This window comes from Centroberyx affinis, unplaced genomic scaffold (genome assembly GCF_046629955.1).
Source record: "Centroberyx affinis isolate AG114_WGS23_722 - 3 ecotype Tasmania unplaced genomic scaffold, CSIRO-AGI_Caff_v1 ptg003533l_1, whole genome shotgun sequence".
Taxonomy (NCBI): Eukaryota; Metazoa; Chordata; class Actinopteri; order Beryciformes; family Berycidae; genus Centroberyx; species Centroberyx affinis.
In genome coordinates, this window is record NW_027281476.1 from 238,074 (window position 1) to 258,731 (window position 20,658).

At 42.2% G+C, this 20,658-nt stretch overlaps 3 protein-coding genes across 4 annotated transcripts; 2 read left to right on the top strand and 1 right to left on the bottom strand.

Moving 5' to 3' along the window:
* Positions 1-588: 588 nt before the first annotated feature.
* On the top strand, positions 589-16,870 carry triobpb (TRIO and F-actin binding protein b). Its single transcript, XM_071539936.1, has 13 exons — positions 589-953; positions 3,384-3,440; positions 3,980-4,048; positions 4,330-4,419; positions 4,716-4,825; positions 5,598-6,048; positions 6,705-6,948; positions 8,079-8,190; positions 9,696-9,855; positions 12,126-12,239; positions 13,469-13,555; positions 14,671-14,871; positions 15,829-16,870. Exons 1-12 carry the CDS (start codon positions 948-950, stop codon positions 14,830-14,832), a joined length of 1,662 nt encoding a protein of 553 aa, XP_071396037.1. The 5' UTR covers positions 589-947; the 3' UTR covers positions 14,833-14,871; positions 15,829-16,870.
* Positions 16,871-17,117: 247 nt separating this feature from the next.
* ndufa6 (NADH:ubiquinone oxidoreductase subunit A6) lies at positions 17,118-18,780 on the top strand. Its single transcript, XM_071539961.1, has 3 exons — positions 17,118-17,285; positions 18,136-18,251; positions 18,555-18,780. Exons 1-3 carry the CDS (start codon positions 17,147-17,149, stop codon positions 18,684-18,686), a joined length of 387 nt encoding a protein of 128 aa, XP_071396062.1. The 5' UTR covers positions 17,118-17,146; the 3' UTR covers positions 18,687-18,780.
* Positions 18,781-19,235: 455 nt separating this feature from the next.
* On the bottom strand, positions 19,236-20,571 carry LOC139661509 (essential MCU regulator, mitochondrial). 2 transcript variants are annotated; one of them, XM_071539963.1, is made up of 3 exons: positions 20,413-20,571; positions 19,869-20,033; positions 19,236-19,462 (listed from the first exon to the last, which is right to left on the bottom strand). In XM_071539963.1, exons 1-2 carry the CDS (start codon positions 20,563-20,565, stop codon positions 19,896-19,898), a joined length of 291 nt encoding a protein of 96 aa, XP_071396064.1. In that variant the 5' UTR covers positions 20,566-20,571; the 3' UTR covers positions 19,236-19,462; positions 19,869-19,895. The 2 variants fall into 2 exon arrangements, with proteins under 2 accessions (XP_071396064.1, XP_071396063.1); XM_071539962.1 differs by having other exon boundaries at positions 19,893-20,033; positions 20,413-20,565.
* Between the last annotated feature and the right edge of the window lie 87 nt (positions 20,572-20,658).

Here is a 20,658-nt window from a genome sequence, read left to right on the forward strand (position 1 = left end):
TGTCAATTGTGGTCTGCTGGGGCATGTGTTGAAATTCCTGAACTGAAACCAATAGCTACCAAGAGAGGATTTGGGGGGGGGGGGAGTGCCACTTTGTTTGCCAGCATAAAGATATTCAGTCATGAAAAATATTGTATTTTTGTTCTATATATTTATACTTGGGATCTTGTCAGTTTTGCTGTGCATATTTTTTTGCACTAAACATGAATATTTCACTATGATTTTTTGGGGTAATGACTGGTAGACTTAATGCAGGAGTTCCCAAACGTTTTTCATGTCAAGGAGCCCCCAAAATAGCTTTTAGAAAGGTTTTGTCCCAGGAAAGATCTTTGTTGTCTGCCTGTACTGTAGGTGTAGAGATAAAAGGAGAGAGTGACACCACTGTTCTGAAATGTCATTTTTACACATTTTCCCCTTGTGCTAACGTCTCGTGGGTGAAACTAAACGAGATTAAACTATTGCTCCTTTTGCTTCAACGACCCCTGGAGGTCCCTGGACCCCAGTTTGGGAAACAACCGTGCGGTTAGGTAGGCTTGTTTTCTCAAACGATCTTCGCGGATCCGCCCAGGAAGTGGCAGACAGGGCAGAAGAGAGCTGAGCGAGCTGCAGCACTCGCGACTTGTCAGAAAGTTGTGAAATTCGTTTTTTTTTAGTCCTACCGGCAGTTTATCTGTTAAAGGTTCAGTCGAGGGAAAACACTTTATGCTTAGGGCTTAATAGAAAAGCAGCTTTGAACGGCTGTTTGCGGTTCGCTGATTAAACATGGGGAGGAATGGCGGGGTTTTATCTAATTTTGCGTAACGTTAGTCTCCTGCGAGAAAGGGACGTTTTTTACCCGAAAGGATTAGCTAGATAGACAGTTTTGGGGCAAGAAGGCCTTGTCTTTGCGTAAGATAACTGTACTTTTCTCTTTGCCTTTATATTTTTGCACTCTGGATTCTGTTATCATGACGGTAAGTTGTAACGTTACCTACCTTGATAGCAGTTTGTTCTCCCTGACTCTCTGAAAAGTGTCTCTTCTTCCTGACTTTATCTCAAATGAACTCTGGTCCAGGAGACAGTCAATAATATAGCAGTTTGGTTGCAACGTTTAATAGTTATGAATGTGTTTCAGAGAAATATAGTGTTTTAACTGACTCTACCCCTGGTCTGTGTTGTTTTGGTACCAGGGTGTGTGGGCAGATTTGCTTGTGACTCAACCCTGAAATTTAAATATTTCTTTTGTTGGTTACCTTGTGTTGTGCTTATGCCCATGGCTATGATTTCTAAATTGCTTTTCGGTTGCTGTAACAAATCTAAAACTCCATGCTAGTTTCCAGGTTGGAGCTTCATTGTTTACCCACTGTTGTTTACAGTAGTGGGAAGTGTCATTAACCACTACGTGTCAGTTTTTACAGCCAGCATTGTCTTGCACATGTTCCGTGTTTGCACATGCATGCACACAGCCAAGACAACTAGAAATTATTTTTTAGACCAACCTGGAGATACCTGACTCACTAAACCACTGTAAACCAATAACGCTGATCTGACACAACCAGTACAATGCACACATGTATCATCTCACTCAAGGGATTCTCTGATTCACATTGTATAGTGAGCAATCCGTTTAAAAAAAAAGAAACAAGTAAAGATGAGGTTAAAACATGGCCCAACAGGCCTAAAGGACAAGGGAAGGAATACCAGACAATGCTTTGTTATAGTGATGGGTGACAGAAATGAAAAAATGTCGTCTCAAACTGTCCCTCTTTCCTCCAGGGTCACTGATCTCAAAGCACATGACAAGGAAACACACTGTTGCATTCGCATTTGGTTCATTGAGAATGCAATCCTTTATAGCCTACTTTTTTCCCCAGTGGCTGCTCCCTGACCTCGCACATGGGCACACAGTGACTGGATAAAATAAATGTATGAGGAAGTTGAAATATATAATAGACACTGTTAGCCACAGACATGGAAACTATGCCAGTCCTCCCAGTTTAGTGGAGGAAGGAAAATAAAGGAGGAAAAAGCAGTCACTGCTGATTAATGTTCTTAATCTCATCTTTCTCAAAAACAAAAAAGCCTCTCAAACAAAGTTTCCTATTGCATCTGTCACTGACGCTCTCTCTGATGATCCAGCTGTTAATTGTGCACAGGATTTGTGTGTGTGTATTTGTGTGTGCGTGCATACCAAATATTAATCAGAAATTCTCTGAGGTGTTTTCACATGCTATTATACAATTAGGTCTACACGATAAAATTAACGTTAAATGGCACATGGGGCTTATTAAATTCAACTGTGTTCACAGATACCGTCTTAATAAGGTTTTTGAAAACTCTGCACTCATTACATTATTCCCATTCCACAGTCTATTAGCAGTCTCCAGACCTTATAATGTGTTAGTTTGAGGAAGAAAGACCAGCAGCGTGGATAAGCTACACAGAGAAAGCTTAGGAGTTACTGTGGTTTACATTAAGAATACAACTGTGGTGCCAGTAAGAGAACAGAGATGGAGAAAAGGGCTAGTTGAAAATGAGAGAACAGACACAGAAATAAAGATGATCGGGAGAAAGCAGAATGAATGGACAGAGAAAAAAAAGACAAGGGACAGAGTTGCAAAAGAGAGAAAGGTGATGGGAATGAGAATCCAGAGAGAGAAAGGGATGAGGAAGAAAGAAAGAGGTTTAAAAGTGAGGAATGTGCATGTCAATGGAAGAGAGATAAGGGAGCAAACTGAGGAATGTACGGTGGGAAAAATTGCCTAATCTTAATCCGGGATCATCTCATCTTGAGGTACCGAGCTGCATGTTTTCCTCTTCCTGTCAAATCCGAAAACGCGCTATTCCTGGAAATGACGGTAGAGCAGTTACAGGTTTTCATTAATCTACCGCCTCGTTGACACACACAGTTGAGACACACAAGCTATTACACAATGTGAGAGTCTTGAGAGATGAACGGAGGAGGTAGTGTTACTGTAGACTCCACTGTTCCCACTGTAAATTTAATGAGTTTCCAAATCTTTCCTCCCATCTCTAAGGATGTGCTGCTCCAATTCCTAATCTCTCTCCCTCTCATTGCCTAGCTGTTTCTCTCTCTCTGTCTTGTCTTTTGACATGTTTTCTGTGCTCATCCTTCATACGCATACATATTATGTTTCCTGTTATTTTTCACACCTCATATGTGCCTTTCCATGCCATCATTGCTTTTTTTTTAGCATCTGTCTGGTATAGAACAGCCTGTCGAGGTAAATGTTGGTTTGCTGATGTGTGTGTGTGTGTAATGTGTATGTGATGTAAACATCACATACACATTGCTCCTTTGTTCAACTTTTGTACTTGTAACATTTCTTTTAAACCTTCAGACAAAGGTCAGTGAACATAAAACTGTCTTCTTTGCCTCACAGCCTGACCTCCTTAACTTCAAGAAGGGGTGGATGTCAAAGCTGGATGACAGCGGAGAGGTAAAAATCCTACAGGCTGTGTTCTTGTACAGTTAAGCAGCGTGTCTTACTCCAGTCAGAAGTCAGAGGCTATCCTCCTCTCCCTCCTCCCTCATTGGCCCTTCCCTCCATCCCACTTTCCTAATGAGAAAGGTTGTGTGTAAGGCGATAGCAGCAGATTATCCTTGTTATCACAGTAATAGCTTGGGGGCCGGAGACGCAACAGGTGGCTCCTCACTTGCATGATCCGCTTGACTGGATGAGCTTCTCGGTTCACACATCACATAAGTTTACAGTGCCATCCTTGAGGGGTTTTTTTTTTTTAGTTCACGCTGTGCAGTTGCATGCAGCCTTCCTGTTTCATTCTGACCTTTGTCATTGCTTTTGCAGATGTTTTATTCTGCAGAACAAATGTTTTTTCATGTTTTTCAAAATCATTGTCTCAGATATTGTAATCAAATACTGTCATTGCAATGTGTTTTAATGGTTGTTTGTGAGTGTGACTGGTTGTTGATCTGGGTTCAGTCCTGGTTTAACTGATGACCTGTGTGTTTCTTTAGTGGAAGAAGCATTGGTTTGTTCTGACCGATGCTGGGCTGAAGTACTACAGAGACTCGGGGGCAGAGGAGGTATATTCTTAACTAGACACATTCATTTTAAATAGTGACTAAACACACTCTTCCACTGTTCTGAATGGATGCTTGTTGTAATTTAATAGTCGGTAACATGATTTCTGGCTAATGTTATTTGAGAGTCTTTGTATTTTCCTAAACAAGGCATCCATTCAAACTCAAGCTTGTGTGTAAACATTTAACCTCCTATTAATACCACTGTTTAACAGAGTGGAACAGAAATCTATACTGTGTCTGATAGCTGTGTATGAATGGGTGTTCTTGTGTTTTCGGTACAGAAAGATGACATAGACGGGGAGATTGACCTAAAATCCTGTGTGAAGGTGTCCGAGTTTGATGTGGAGAAGAACTATGGATTTCAGATACAGGTGAATATCTCTTTCACGGGTCAAGTTCTCTCATAGATTGTGTCTGTGACTGATGATTTTCTTCTTTATATTCGTTCCTCCTTTTCCTTATCTGCCTTACCACACCCGCTCTCAATTTCTGCAGCATTTTCTTGTTATTCCAATATCATAACTCTCATCTGTGTCAGAATATCCTCTCACCTTTGTACAATATGTATTCAATACCTTGTCTTTTCCTTTGTCTCCTCCATCTTATCCCCATTCTACCGCATCTTTCTGTCTCTCCCCTTAACCTGTTTTTTTCCTCTGTTTTCCAGACACGGGAGGCGGTGGTCACTCTGTCTGCCATGACAGCAGGGATCAGGAGGAATTGGATCGAGGTTTTGAGGAAGAGCGTCCGGCCCAGCAGTTCTCCAGACCTCACACAGTGAGTTTTAGCCAGTAGGGAATTGTTCAAATGTAACAAGAGGGATTGTGGAAGGTAAAGCAGTGTTTTCCCTTCAAATTTATAGTTTACAAGTTGGATACATTTCAGAATTTGCTCTAGGAGTGCGATGGATCTTTTTTTTATAGCGTGTCCAGGCTACAATACTAAACCGTATCCTTTTCTCCAGACCTCACACACTGAGTTACAGAGCTAAATCTAACATTCATGCTCTTATGATCGTAAAAGAAAGCAGCATTAGGAGGTTGTACACTGCCATTCCAAAAGTTGTAATTTCATTTGCAGTACCATTTCAATAATGTTTGTGAAGACGTTCACCTACACTCACATGCTTTTAAAAGAGAGTTACCTCATTGCTCTTGAGGCTGTGCCTCAGCCTCGGCTAAATACAACCAGATAAGAGGTTCTGTTCCTCACATGCACCAGCAGCTTTGCCCTTGGAGAATTCCTGTAGCTGCATGCTTGGCCATTCAAAGATTACTCAAAGATTACTCAGTTTCACAAATTACTTGGAGGGTTACTGTATGCTCTGCTTACATAGTGACTCATTTCCAGCCATGCCTTGATTGCTCATGGTGAGGTTGTGTATGCTGCAGCTTCACTTGTTTCATCAACCTTGACGAATTTGTGTTTGATAAGTCAGTCCATGACTTGATAGCTTTATCTGGTCAATAGGGGATGCAAGAGGTTATCAGATAATAGTAGCAGAAATCACGGATTGATCAATCATTTCTTGGTCTCTCATTTTCTCTAGACTGCCTGACAGCAGTAGTGACAAAGAAAACTCCCACACTCGCTCCCTGTTGTCCTCCCGTCGGTCAGCTTCACGTCATGGCGATGCCCAATTAGAAGTTCCAACCTCCGCGCCTCCCACTCATCGCAGGTTTGACTACGTTGAGCTCTCCCCGGTTCCTGCTTCCTCCAGCCCTCTCCCAGCCAGTCAGAGAGAAGCAGGGGAGGGGCAGGGCAGGGAGCACAGCCAATGGCAGGAGGAGAGGAACAGAGATGCCACAAGTAGCCAATGGGAGGCTGTGCTGTCCAGGAAGGGGCCAGGCTTGGGATCGAACCAAAGGCACCGAACGGAGGATGAAATAGAGAAAAAGTGGGCGGAGTTTGAACGGATGCCATTAAAGGAGATGAGGTCCTTACCAACAATGGGATCACGGTCCTCCAGCCAGTCAGCCAATGAGGCGCTGCAGAGGGAGGTAGTGCGTGGAGATGATTTTCCAATTTGCAAAGTTAAAGAAATAAAATGCAAATTAACCCTTCATCTGTCCAGATGAAGTAATCCTGTTTCCTGCCTGTTAACACTTAAGTCTTGTTCTGGCATGCTTCTTGCTCTTCAACAATGATTTCCAACTAAAATACGCAGGTGGCAGATGTTATCTATATCTGTTCACCTGAGCAACACAATTAAGAAACACTAAAGATTCGCCTCTGGGGATGTAGATGGTGCTAGTGGAAATATTGCTGAAACTCCTGTTCTGTTCTTTGTGTATTGTGGTGTGTGTCTATGGTTGTGTCTGTGTGTGTAATCTCTAAAAGTGCCCCTATTGTATGACATGTTGGCATTGGGACACCTAAACTGATTCACTGTGTTGACTATAATGTTCCCTTAGTTTACTCTGTAATGAACTAAATGAGTCTAAATGAATTGCTCCTATTGTTGGTTAAGCACAGAATAATCCCTCACCAGTTGGCCATTCAAAGGCCTCCTGTTTCCTCATATCCTTATCCTCATTACTACTCAGTTCTCACTGCCAACACCAACACTCGTGTGCCATCACATTTAAACATCCCATTTTGTCACCCTCCCCCTCCCTCAGTGAGCTTTACCTCTGTCTTTCTCTTCCTTTCTCAGGTGGCGTCACTGAGGCAACAACTGGAGCAACTGCAACGAGGAGGAGGAGGAGGAGGGAGAGTGGGGGGTGGTGTAGCGGGTGGCTGTGGCCCTGAGGCCCCCTGCGGCCGTAGCCTGGCAGCCATGGAGCGTGCTCACCGGCAGGCGCTGGAAGAGCTGCAGAAGCAGCATGACCGCCAGACCAAGGAACTGGAGGCAGAGAGGGACAGGCTGCTGCTGGAGGAGACCAAGGCCACCGCACAAGGTCAGGAGACAGGACCGGCTATTGTAGAATAAGAGGATATAGTATACAAGAGTATGAAATTAATCATCCAGGGGGGTTTGTGGGAAATACGTCATAGGCCGCATATATTGAAAGAATTTTGCACGTCAGCAAATACTGAATATTGACACTGTCGGGTGAAAACCTTGTAGCTCTAATTTAGGTGATTTTCAAGTTTTAACATCAATTGAAGGATTCTATACTTCTCTATGGGTTGAGACAATTCTGCAACCCTTGGTGTTATGAAACCCTTTCAAAACCCACTGGATAAACTCAAAAATGCGTGGTGGTCAAGCTAAAAACAAGGCTGTTTTTCTTAGCTCCTTACAGTTGACATTTTGGAGATGTGAGGTTTTCACCTGACAACAGCGAAATGTTAGATGTCTAAAGAAACAGTGGGAGGTGAGGGTAGGTATAAGATAATTTGCTGTAGATGTAAAAAATAAGAGCAAAAGAACTCTGATTATACCATTTTGTTAATATGCCTTAATTTGACAAATGAAATGTGTAAAAAAACAAAACGAAAAAAACAAGTACAATAAAAAAAACAACAATACAAAATATAAGCTTTACTGAGCCATTTGAAGTTTGTCCAAATGGCTTAAATTGCCATAGGAAGGTCAGTCAATGAGAACGTGTCTCATCAACAGGGTTGACAGGGCTCACTGATCACTTGAGTATCAACATGAATTGTTATTGTTCTTCATGTTTTGTTTTTAGTCAAACTACGCCCTGAGCAAAAATGTATGAAAGCATTATACAAAACTATGTTCTAATGCAGGTTAAGGTTGAAAACTTTTGAGCTTGTTACTGAGTTGTAGTGGGTTATGGGTCACCATACTGTTGGTTCTGTTTCCAACTTGCCAATGCTGCAATAAACTTTGATGATTGACCACTCTTAAGATGTGTTTAATGTCAGGTCATGTGATCAGAAAAATCTTGTGGTCCTGTTTTAAGTTCATAGAGGTTTTGTCACAGCTGCTTGATTTACTGTTTAGCTGTGAGAGAGGTCAAAGGTCAATGTTTGCCAGCGTCATCGAGAGCAGCTCAGTGTTTGGTGTTGAGATAGTGTCTTGCCAGTTTGTAATGCTACTTGTGTGTTTATGTTTTAGTGATGGAGGCTTTAAAGAAGGCCCACAAGGAGGAGCTGGAGAGAGAGGTGGAGAAAGCCAAGAGGCTAAGCAGCGGGGTGGCGGACTCACAGACCTTGCGAGCCCAACAACAGTAAGTATTATAAGTTCAGTCTTTTCTAGTGTGGTAGATACACACAGGCCGTCTAGATACTTGTAGGTACAGGAGACTGGCTAGCAATGCTACCAGTCTGCCTTTATGCCTGTTAGCATGACAATTTTTAATTCTTAACTTTTTACTCAGCATTTTACTGTTGACACCAGAGACAGCCAACTATGAAAAGTTGACATCATGACTAACCAAAGTACAAAATAATGTTCCGAGTTGTTTCACTGACAATCTAAAAATATGTGGTTTGGATGGGAATCAGGGAGTAGGGGATGGGTGTGAACTGAGTAGCTTGGTGGTAGCTGGGCAGAAGAATGTGGGATGCACTGATGTCCACATAATATTATGTACACAAACAAACAGTGCATATTCATGTCTGCCTGATTTACATACAGGAGATCATCATCTAAAAGCTTTTATTTTACTCTTCTTCACTAAAGGCTGAATTACACATGGGTAACTTTCTGAAGTGAACAAGATTTTGACAGACATCAAGCTTTTTTCCCAAATAACAGAGTGTAAAATAACAATGGTTGCTGTCTGTCTTGGAGTGGCTGTTAACCACTACAAGGATTTTTATTATGAAAATTTCCACTGTTTGGACAAGTCTGTCTTGTGTGAGCCTTTGAAGAAATGGCATGCCACTCTATGTAGCCTACTTTCATTATTATTGGCAAAATTACCAATCCACATTGTCTGAAATATAGTGCTTGTTTGTGGCATGGCCCTCAAGTCTCTGTATAGAAAACATTGGTCATTTATGTGAATAGCTCTCTTGTGCTTTTAAGTGGGTGCTAGTTGGCCATAAAAGGGCTTTCTATGAAAAGAAAAGTAGAATTTGGAGACTCCACAACAATCCAGGATTCCTTGTGTAAGCCGGGCCATTACCGCAGAGGCTACTGGCTCTTGTTAGGCACTTTAGGAATGTACAAGAATTTGGTCATGGATTAGTTTTCCTTTGTCAGCTTCCCAAGGCCTTTGACACGGCGCTGTCTCAGTGGCAGCTACTGGAACCTGCATTTCAGAGTTCATCTGTCACCTGCTCTGCGTTTTTGCTCTTGTAGTGATTGGTCATGAGCAGAAAAAAGCCTCTGTTAACCGCAGTAGGAAATATTTGCCTCATCAAAACAGAAATAAACTCTCTCTTGCGCTTTCTATTTTAGAGCATGTCAGTGGTGTTAAGGGATGTAAACATGAATCACACCCACCTGTTGCTTTAGAAGTGCACAGTCAGTGCAGAGCAGAGGAGCATTTTCATTGGCTGTCTGCACATATTGTATAAGCAACAGTCATCCCTTCCAGAACAGTGCTGTGACATAGATGAAAGAGCTTGCATCTAAGCCTGCATTTGGTTACTTTGCATTTTAAATATTTGATGTTCTCACAGAACTTACAACATTGCAACTGTTTGGTCTGCAATTTAGCCCACCAAGCCACAAGACCATCAGTACTCATACAGATTTGTGAACGTCATGATGCCTTTTCCCCAGGGCAGAAACGCAGACCCTGCAGAGAGAGCTGGCCGGCTTGTCCGAGCGCTACTCTCAGAAGTGTCTGGAGCTGAACCGGGCCGAGCAGAACAACGCGGAGAGGGAGAGGGAGATCAGCCGCAAGGAGAGAGACATGGAGCAGCTGAGGAAGGAGAACCAGGTGAGCTATCAGTAGATTTTAAAAAAGGTACGCAGGGTAAGAAGACAAACAATGGAGTAGTCTTTCATCTTAAAGCCATAGTTAAGTCTAAATGAGTGATCGTTCCAGACGTTGACCAGTATATGCCATCAGACGTAACTCTCATATATAGCACAAGAGATAGTGACATTCTGTGTAATGGTAAATGTTTCACTCTGAGAAAACTTATATGGTCGAAGATCTTGTCTTAAACCATCACTTTATCCCTCATTTGATTGTTTTATATACGTAGGGAAATCTGAGAGGGCTTGATAGCTATTGGCAACATTACAGAAATTTCAGCTATTCCCTTAGAGGGGGAACTTTGATTGTTTCGGTAAAATCCTCTCATTGGGCCTCATTCACAAACAGTGCGTACGCACAAATCTGTGCTTAAACCATGCATACAAACGTTTTATGCACAAATCCGGGATTCATCAATATTTTCTTACTTGAATTTGTTCGTACTCGAACAAATTTAGAACTGCCTCAGACCATGCGTACGCACAAATGATGAAGGCCCGGCTGTCTTAGAAAATAGAAAACACACACCTTTTAACTAAATGCATAGCATTTTAAAACTGCATTCATTAAAAAAGGCTTTAATAGACAACAATATTTAAAACCGCTAATTTACTAATTCATTGGCCAAATGTATTAAATAACCATGAAATTGATGCCCTTTCATCCTCATCAATTATTGTCATAATTAAAATATTCAACTATAAAAACTGAATGTCCCAGTCCTAGCTTACAGTGGAGTATGAGAATGTCCATATTGAAATGTAACAGTTTTGGTTTTCATTGTTTTTATTGATTTTGGCCTATAATAATCGGCTACTCCTACCAATTTCTAGTGCCATGAAATTGGCATATGTAGCCATTGTTAATTGGTAGCCAACTGGTTAATTGGTAGCCTATTAAAAGGCATGCAGGGTATATAAAAGATTCCGATTTACCTCCAAGCAAGTGTTAAGATGGCATATCTAGCCTTGCTGGAAGATATTGCAGCCCGTGCCTTCAGGAGAGAGCGCATCTTCAGAGTCCCGCCTTGTCTCCTCCCAGAATTAACTACGCACATGACTATAAATACGCCCCTCTTGTCACCTTCTTGTCAAAAACGATGGTGAATGTGCCTGTGTTCAGTGCTTCCCTCTCCAAATATGTCCAATGTGCTTTTACGCATGCAGTGTTTTTGTAAATAACGGTAAAATTGCACAATTGAACTGATTCAAAGAGTAAAAACAAAACCGCTGCCGCTCCAAATATGGCAATGTGCTTTTCCATTTGTGGCATTTCTTTCTACACTATTTTTTTTTTTAGTTTCACGCACGGGTTGCCTTTCCTTTCTTACTGTTCAGTCTCGCGGTCAGCGCACAACTTTGGTTTGGTGGTTTGTGTGAGCAGGTACTACACACAAATCGTTTGGACATCACACAGTACTTATTCCGAGTGCATCTGCCCACCCGACACTGTGTTTTCTTCCCAGGAGAGATGGATCTGTGTGTCATGGATCTCTGTGCGCCTCGGCAACTGTACAGTCCCCTACGTGTGTTAACATCTCCATGTCACATAAACAAAGAAAACTGCCCATTTTACTGGTGATCTTGGTTTTGGCATTGCGAGTTAAGGCCTGTTATCATCACTTTCACCCTCATTTCTTGGAAGTATCCCACTTATGGATGCTTTCTCCATGATACACCTCTAGGCAAACGTATTTCCTTATATAGAGAAATGTGGGCGTGGCAGTATGCTGATTGCAAATAGCGGGCACGTGCCTGTCAATTTAGAATGATTCTGATTCACTAACATACGCACGGTGGTAAGATCAAAATTGACCGGTGCGCACGTGTCATGTATCCGATGGTAATTTTGCGTGCGCACTTATTTTGTTCGCAAAGTAAGAACATTTCTACGCACATATTAGTGAATGAGGCCCATTGTCTCTTGTCATTTTCCTACCACATAGGGGCTTATTTAGCTGTAAGGTTAAAAAGGCTGTAAAAAGTAAACCATTGGAGCTATTGGTTGTGTACTACTAATCTTGTCTACCACAAAACTTCAGTCTGGTCTGTCTGGTCTTCACTAACCCATCTCTAATTGGCCATATTTGTTATTGAAACAAATACCAAGGACATATACTGTATATTTTTAAATTTTATAGGAATCAACTAGGGTCTGTGATCCACCGTGTGTGAATTTATGTCAACTCATGAGATTCCATAGACATCATTGGATATTTCCCTCTTCAGGACTTACAGGCCCGTTTGATGGACGAGATCAGCCGCATCCGCTCTACCATCACAGGTCAGGGGTCAGAGGGCATCTCTAATGACAACAGAGACAGGACGTCCTGTGAACTAGAGGTAGGTCATGGAATGAGAAGAGATATTTTCACCTGTCAAGCCTCTCCAACCACACTGCTTTAACTAGACCACGAGTCATAAACTGAGTAATATGAGAGGTTTGAAAGTGAACTGGCGTCAGGTTGATATGTAGGGCACGACATATGAATTTGTATCCCAACAGCCTGTGAGCTTTGGCATAAATGTGCTGTATACTTCACCTTTATCTGAGAAGTCCGCCCTGTAGTGGGCTTCATATCCCCTGCCTGAAAAATGCTTATGATTAGGGCTGCAACTAACGATTATTTTCATTGTCGATTAATCTGTCTATTATTTTCTTGATTAATCGATTAGTTGTTTGGTCTATAAAATGTCAGAAAATGGTAAAAAATGTCGATCAGTGTTTCCCAAAGCCCAAGATGATGTCCTCAAATGTCTTGTTTTGTCCACAACCCAAAGATATTCAGTTTACTGTCACAGAGGAGTAAAAAAAACAGAAAATATTCACATTTAAGAAGCTAGAATTTTGACTTATTTTTCTTAAAAAATTACTCAAACCGATTAATCGATTATCAAAATAGTTGGCGATTAATTTAATAGTTGACAACTAAACGATTAATCGATTAATCGTTGCAGCTCTACTTATGATTTCCTTGATATAAATAGCTGCTTAACAACAGCAGAGCCAGTGGGTGTCAAAACAAAAATCCAGTCAGTGCTAGGAGTACAGTGCCTGAAACATCACCAGCAAGCCTGTTTTCATTCCTACAGTTGGAGTTACTCCTTTTTTAAAAATGTAATAATGATATAATACTTTATTGATCCCCTTAGGGAAAGGGTGGTCATGGTAAGCTCTTACATTTAGCAAAATATGATGATGTTTTAAGACGACTTTCTATTTACTGAGTTATTAGTAGCATGTATTGTAATATAGTTGTACATTAATAAAGAGAATGTCATCTTGAATCCAACTCTCTGCTTGCAAAACTGCATTTGGCTTAGAATCAGTGGGTGTAAATTGGCCACAAACCCAAGTTATGATTGCATAGAAAGCCCACTGTGTTTGTCGGTAATGAAGCACCAGGACACAATTACATTGACATCTTTAGTGGACAAGAGGTTGATTTTGTCCAGTTGTCTTTGTGCCTCAAATGTTAATTATAAGGATTTCGTTTAATTGCATGGAAGCTTAAATAGATGTGTTGCTTTTGGCAGCAAATGATGACCACCCTGTATTGTTTTTCTCCCAGGTTCTTCTCAGGGTGAAAGAGAACGAGGTGGAGTACTTACACAAAGAGATCAGCTGTCTAAGGAACGAGCTGCAGTTTCTTAACACGGTACTGTGTGTGTGTGTGTGTGTGTGTGTGTGTGTGTGTGTGCGCTTGTGTGTCTATTGATCCATTTTTGCCAGTGTGTGTGCTTTTTCTGTGAACCCTACACCATTAGATGAATAACTTGGAATGTTAATCCTCACATCTATGAACAATGTCTCCTTAAGTGTCTTATAGCCTGGAGGCTTTCAGAAAATGCAGTGCAACAAGTTCCCAGGATTTTCTGGATTATCATCAAAACATTGAAGTAATTAACGTTAAGTTCATTTGCCAGGTAACCAACATATAAACCGTGGGATAAATCTGTACCCTCTGTGCTTATTTGTGTTTGGCTTAGTTTTGGGTATTCTTGCAACATTGCTATAATTGAGGAGAAAACCTGACAAAGCCTGGTGGCACAACGCGTCATTTGCTTCAATGTACTTCGCTACAAAGAGATATTCAAGTAATGGAGCGGGTTTGAAGCCTTTCAGTGTGTGGTAGAATACTTAAATCACTGCATCAGTATTGCTGTTCAGACCAGCAGCTGAGAAGATCCTGTGATTACTATATGTGAATTTGACAAACTCCAGCTCTGCAAGTTGCTGTGCCATCTGTATAATGACTTTGTCCCATCTTAAAGGAAAAATCCACCATAAAACAACAGCGCAGCTACAATGGAGTTTGATAGCAGAACCATTCTCAACATCTAAAACATCAGTAAATGTCAGGTTTTGGTGTCAGTCCCTCAGAATCAACGAGAAAGGGCTTTCTAGACTCACCATTTAGCATTGAGGTTCAACAATCATACAGGGAGAAATCAACTGTGGAAGAGGAAGAGATACCAATTTCTCCACTGACAGTTGCCTTAAAAGACCAGAATGCAATACAGCCACAAGATGTGTTGAGTTTACTATTGCTCTCTCCACCTACATGTACTGAGTGCAACAAATTTGCTTACTGAAATAGAGGTAGATGAGGCAGGTTGAGGGAAAGTATATACACCAAAAATTACAACACATCACAAAATAACATCCTGGAATGCACTGACCATCACAGATTGATGATATATAAAAGTGTGAGAGTATCAAAGTGTGGATCTTTCTTTTTAATACTGCTCTCTACTACACCTCCTCCTGCAGGAGAAACGGCTGGCCTGCGAGCGATATAAGGAGGTGCACGAGGAGCTGAGCGGGATGAAGGGCCGGAGCGAGCGGGAGATCCAGAGTCTGAAGGAGCACCTGAGGCTCGCCATGGCTGCTCTGCAGGAGGGGCAGACGCTGGGCAACAGCCTGGACCACTGAGACCCAGCCGCTGGGGCTGATGCTCTGACACAGTGACAGGTAAGGGCTAATGGAAAACAGGCAGGGGGGGAGGGATGGAAGGAGGGAAAGACAGATTCTGGGCAACAGCCTTAACAACTGAGACCAGACACTGGGGCCAACGCTCAGATAGACACAGGAGAGGCAGAGAGGGATGGATGGATGGATGGATCGGTAGGAGGGATGGAAAAATAGATGCTGGACAAAAGCCTGTACCAAAGAAACCAGCCACTATTACTAAAAATCTGGTAGACACAGACATGTATTACCCTAATGAAGGGAAATTGTCTGTAAAGCCACATTTATGTCATATCAGATTTACTGTAAATATGAGCTGCTGACTGGGAAAAAATGTTGTCAGCCTCTGAGTAGTAAGTAGTACATGTGGGAATTTTTTCCAATATCTCCCACTTAGTGTCAGTGTGTCAACACAAGCAGCAAACACAGCAGCGAATCCACCAATGCCGGCAGTCCAAGGTAATACAAACCTAAATTAGCAGTTATATTAACACTAATAGAATCTACTACTTACAAAAAAGGGAGCAATATCTGCTGCAGTTAATTTGTGGACGATTTTAGATTCATAGATAAAAATGGATTTTGGATATGGGCGTTCCAAGGAGTTAAACATGTGAACGCTTCCAAGTTGTGGCAAGATGTCATTTTGTTCTACTTCTTCTTGTGATATGACGTTAATGCTGCATAAAGGAAAGGCAAAGGTGGGAGGGGCTTACTGTGTGAGAGAGATCTACGGAAAGCTGGAGGGAACAATTTAATGGACTGTGAATGAGAGGAGGCAAAGCTATCAGCATATGGTGTAATGCATGACTTGTTGTATTCAGTCTAACCTTGGTTTAACTGGGACACAGAGTAATACAAATAATTAATTAATTGTATCTTTTGGCAAACTTGTGTAATTGTATTTGTTGTAACTGTAATGTGTAATTGTTAATATAGCTGTATATGTTTGTTTTCCAGCTGTCTGCGGTATGGTGACTGAAACAGAGGAGGACACAGTGAGGCAGAAGAGACGATTGCTGGACTGGGATTAGTGGACATTTCTGGCTATTCGGGGACCATGATAGTGCCTTAGCTTTCAATCATTCTGCCAATGAGCAGCATAGACTAGCTATTAGCTGATCGGTTTAATTACACTGGGCCGCGCATGATATATGAAACTGCACTTTTTATTATGTTTTTTATTTTTTACTTTTGTGTGTGTAAGAGAGAGCGTGTGAGTGCACATTTGGTCTTAAAACTGGAATATTTGTTGAAAGACAAATTTTGTATTATCAGGTGTTGGCATGACATGAATCTTCACAGTCTGTACCGTATTTCTCTGCTTTTGTTTGCATAAACTGCTCCTATTCGCTGGTGTGTGCTGCCTGAGTGAGACAGCAGGAATGAATGCACCATTACAGAAGCAGAGCTACCGTCATCTCAGTTTTCCATTTTGTACGGCCTTGAGTCATGTTTACTCTGTGAAAATAACATACGTTTGTTCAGAAGTGGGAGCTTAAATCAATTGCTGTAATTATTTTTTACCCTGAAACGTATGTGCTTCATCTTGAATATGAAATACTGTATACAGACTCTTCATGGGGATCAATACAGCACAAAACAGCAAAAGTTTCTGATTCTTGGGGAGCTGAGTTGGAAATTGATCCATGATTGTATATAAAGAAATTTGGGATCAACTTTCGATGGGGACCCTCCTAAAAGCTGTTGATTGAAGGTTGTCTTACATCCAAGAATTATTCATTTTTTAAACCATGGCTCAGAAACTGGACCTCTATTGAAATCGAGCCCCCAGGCTCCCTTAAACATTATTTGGCATTTATGTGCCACTACCACAGCAAATGACAAGTGTTGCGTCAATGAGCCAATTTTTTTATATACCATGTGTATTGTGATAAAATGACAAACTTAGCTACCTGTCTTTTGACAATGTTTTCATATTTAATGTACTATAGAGCATGTGACATCTTTGTAAATTATCCACATTTTTGCAATCAATAAAATAAGGTTAATAGAAACACCTCCACGTGATTCACATGATGCAATGACACACACCTGCAGACTAGAATCACACATACTTAGAGGCTACACCAAGAAGGTTTTATATTAACACAGAACAATGGTGACAAGACTGTTCATGTGGGAACGGCCGTATTTTTGTGTCCTGTCATGAAACAGCCTCGACTCTAGGTGGCAGCACTATCTCTGCCAACATTAACGTCCCATGTAGTCACACTATCGAAGAAGTGCAAAGGAAACGGCAACAGGGGCAACAGTCATGGCGTCCACAGCGGCGAGCCGAGCGGCGGCTGGTGCTACGAAAGTTGTTAAACCGATTTTCAGCCGGGACCTGGATGAAGCCAAGCGCAGGGTGCGGGAGCTGTACCGGGCCTGGTACCGAGAGGTCCCCAACACAGGTATGGCGGTCTCCTGTTGCACGTGAAAGGTGCACAGAAAGGAGCGAGAGCGTCAAGGTCGCGTCTGTTGCTAACGTTAACTTGCATTAACCTCACCGGCCAGCTCATCTTGCATGATCATTTTTCATATTTAACACGATACTGTATCTTGCAAATCTATATATCAGTATCTACTGTGTCTAGCAAAGTATGTTTGTCCAACCAGATCCGTGGATAAACTGAAGTGTGACTATGTTTTGGTGTCAGATTAGCATAATATGACTTGCCCCAGCTACTAGTAGATAGTTGACTAACCTTCATTTACCAAACGTATTTCATAATTTGATGAAAACATCGATGTTGTCACTTGACTGCACACATGAGGAGCTACCTAACGAACAGACCTTAAATTGCAATATTTGCTCTATGCTAGCCAGTTGTTTTTCTGTGTGTTTATACCTTGAGTTGGCACGTCAGACTTTTTAACGAGATAGACATTGTGAAAGAAAACATTGACACCTGAAGTCACTCATGTAGCACACACACACACACACACACAGTCAAAGACCATGGACAATATGGATTTAATGGTGATTATTATGACATCTTTGATGTCTTTTGTCTTTCCTCATAGCTTGTGCTTCTGTCTACTGATGGTGAATATGTGTTTCTTCCACTTCTTTAAGGCACTGTCATAATTTGTTCCGACAGGGGGATGCCGTCCTCCTTCAACCCCCCTAATCACTTCCTGGATATATCATAACCCAGTGTAGCGGTCTAATACGTACTTACTAGCTTTGTAAACAATGTGAACGGGTCATGTTGACGTGCTGGAAACACAGAATGACATCATGTGTCTTTTCCTCTGCAGTGTCAACATTTCAGCTGGATATCACAGCGCGTCAGGGGAGAGACAAAGTGAGGGAGATGTTCGACAAAAACAAGCACGTCACCGACCCACGTGTGATCGACATGTTAGTCATCAAGGTAGAAACTTCATTCACTGCACCCTGAATCACATCAGCTATAAGCATGTTCACATCCCAGTTGAACTAACTAGTATTAAGTCTGCTTCTCTATTATGCTGCTCATGTAAACATGAAGGCACCTGTCTTTTGGGCCACTGCTCCTCAAGGACGGCTCATACCTGAAATGTTCCAATATAATTCCCAGGTTTCATGGATGGAAATAGACTTAGCTTATCTAGGCTGATGGATGTTGGCTATTGCTGTAGAGCCACATGTGTTATTTGTAATGAAACATTCTCCCTTTGTGTTATTCAACTCTCAGGGGAAAATGGAGCTCCAGGAAACGATCCACGTCTGGAAGCAGAAGACTCACATGATGCGCTATTTCCACGAGACCGAGGCACCTCGCCCCGCTGACTTCCTGTCCAAATTCTACCATGGTCACGACCCATGAACTCTGTATCTGCCCCCTTACCTCTGACCCTTCTCTGCTTGTGTCCAGTGTGGCAGATGTTCCCCTTAACTGTAAATACACACATTACACTCAAGTACCTAAGGTTGTGCCTAGTGATCATTTATTCCTTTTTAAAAACTTTTTGGGGGGTTAATGTAGGATGGTCTGGTTTGCCTTGAAGAAATACTGTCAGGTATTTCATGCACCTGCAAGCAAAGCCTGCACTGGTGGCTGACGATGCTCCAAGGCTTTTATCTCCATTCGCTCAACTTCAAATCGCTCTCAAAATCCAAGGCTCTTACAGCATGAGGAAGCTAAAGCCAGTATTTTCAAGGCCAACTCACAACCTGTGTATGTTTATTATTTATTCACTTTGGGAGTGAATAACTAAAAGTGACTTGTTTTCACTTTCCTATCGAAAATATATTTTATCTTAGTGGCGGTTCATACAAACTAAACCTTATACCGATATACCTCATTAGTCTAGGAGTATAACCAAGTTGCATCAAATTCCAATAACTGTGCTGCAGTTTGCAATTGACATTTGCTTTATTAAGACTTATCAGTGCATGCAAATACAGTACGAGATCACCAGTACAAGATTTTCTGTAGCGGGTCAGTTAAAACAGTTAAAACCCTGAATCCAAGGCAGGTAGAGGTGGCTGGAGAACACAGCAGAGGGAACTGCAGGAAGGCATAGCTGAGTAAAACATAATTGATTTGTCTGTTCAGAGGCTTGTGGATTCATCCCAGCGGTTTTGACAAGACAAGGTGATCTGTGGAGGAAAATAGAGGGTGAATGGTGCTTATGGAACATTTTATATTTTTAGCCTATTTTAAGTAGCATATCTTGCTCTCCAAAAAAGCCACAAACTATTTCTTAATCCTAACTCTAGAACCAGTTCCACAGCAGTTGTACAAATCATTAAATGAAGCATACAAGGGTGCTGGTAGGACTTCTAGGTCCCCTGATGTCACATTGGACCCCCCTAAACCCACCCCAGTGCATCTAATTTAGTACAGTATCACCTTGCCTGGTTAACGGCCCCCCCCTTGCTTGGAGCCCCCATTCCCCCCTTCGAGTGCCGCCCATGTACAATTATAACATTCTGCTCATTCTACATACTAGACTGAGCATCTGTGTGTGTGTTTGTCACAACTGAAACTGAACCACATTGGTACCTGATAACCAGAAAGCATACGGACCCTTCAGTCATCATCGTCATCGTCCTCGGGGACGAAGATGTCATGCTCCTCCAGCAGCGCAGCAAAGTTCTTGCTGATCTGAGTCCCCACATACAAGAAGGGCACCACTACCAGACCGATCCGGACAAGGCCGAAGGAGGTCTGCTCCCCAGCGTCACACACCCCACCATAGAGACAACTAAGTTAGTTCATGTGAAGAAGCCTAGCCATGGTTGTGTGTATATCTGTGAGAAAGACTGTAATAGAGCTGTTAAGATGAATCTAATATGCCTTTTACATCTTACACACAGATCAGTTAGGCTCTCATGTGTTGTAGTCTATTGTATCTATTATGTCAGTGTATGTGCAGTGCCTCTATTCATGATGGAGTGCAAGGTGCCGGATGCCTTCTGTGCCTGCCAGCTTATTCCTCAGAGGGAAAACTACAGCAGCAGCAGCAGCCCCCCCCCCCCCTCCCCCCTCCTGTTTCACTTCATAACGGACCTGTCGTCTTGTTCGACCGCACAAATTCAGCACTCACCTTCTTGGGTTTTGGCAGAATGGCACCGGACTGCTTGCACACGGCTGTCCGGCACGGCGTCACGGTGCCTGACCCGTGTGAGAGGGTCAGCTGGGAGATGCGAGCGCTTCTAAACGCCGAGCGCCCGGCCAGGCGACCGAGGGCCGACGCCATGTTTGCAGCGCGTGAATGCGGCAGCAATGCGGAAAACGGAGATAATTTTGGATTTAACTACGCCAGCGCCACCCTGCGCCGCTCCGACACCGG

Bases quoted from the DNA above. Each gene is read 5' to 3' on its own strand.
- triobpb (XM_071539936.1), top strand. The intron at 4,420-4,715 runs GTGAATATCTCT...TCTGTTTTCCAG, and splicing joins ACTATGGATTTCAGATACAG to ACACGGGAGGCGGTGGTCAC. The intron at 9,856-12,125 runs GTGAGCTATCAG...TTCCCTCTTCAG, and splicing joins AGCTGAGGAAGGAGAACCAG to GACTTACAGGCCCGTTTGAT.
- ndufa6 (XM_071539961.1), top strand. From the start codon at position 17,147: ATGGCGTCCACAGCGGCGAGCCGAGCGGCGGCTGGTGCTACGAAAGTT. The intron at 17,286-18,135 runs GTATGGCGGTCT...TTTCCTCTGCAG, and splicing joins CCGAGAGGTCCCCAACACAG to TGTCAACATTTCAGCTGGAT. The intron at 18,252-18,554 runs GTAGAAACTTCA...TTCAACTCTCAG, and splicing joins TCGACATGTTAGTCATCAAG to GGGAAAATGGAGCTCCAGGA.
- LOC139661509 (XM_071539963.1), bottom strand. From the start codon at position 20,565: ATGGCGTCGGCCCTCGGTCGCCTGGCCGGGCGCTCGGCGTTTAGAAGC. The intron at 20,034-20,412 runs GTGAGTGCTGAA...GCTGGGGAGCAG, and splicing joins TTCTGCCAAAACCCAAGAAG to ACCTCCTTCGGCCTTGTCCG.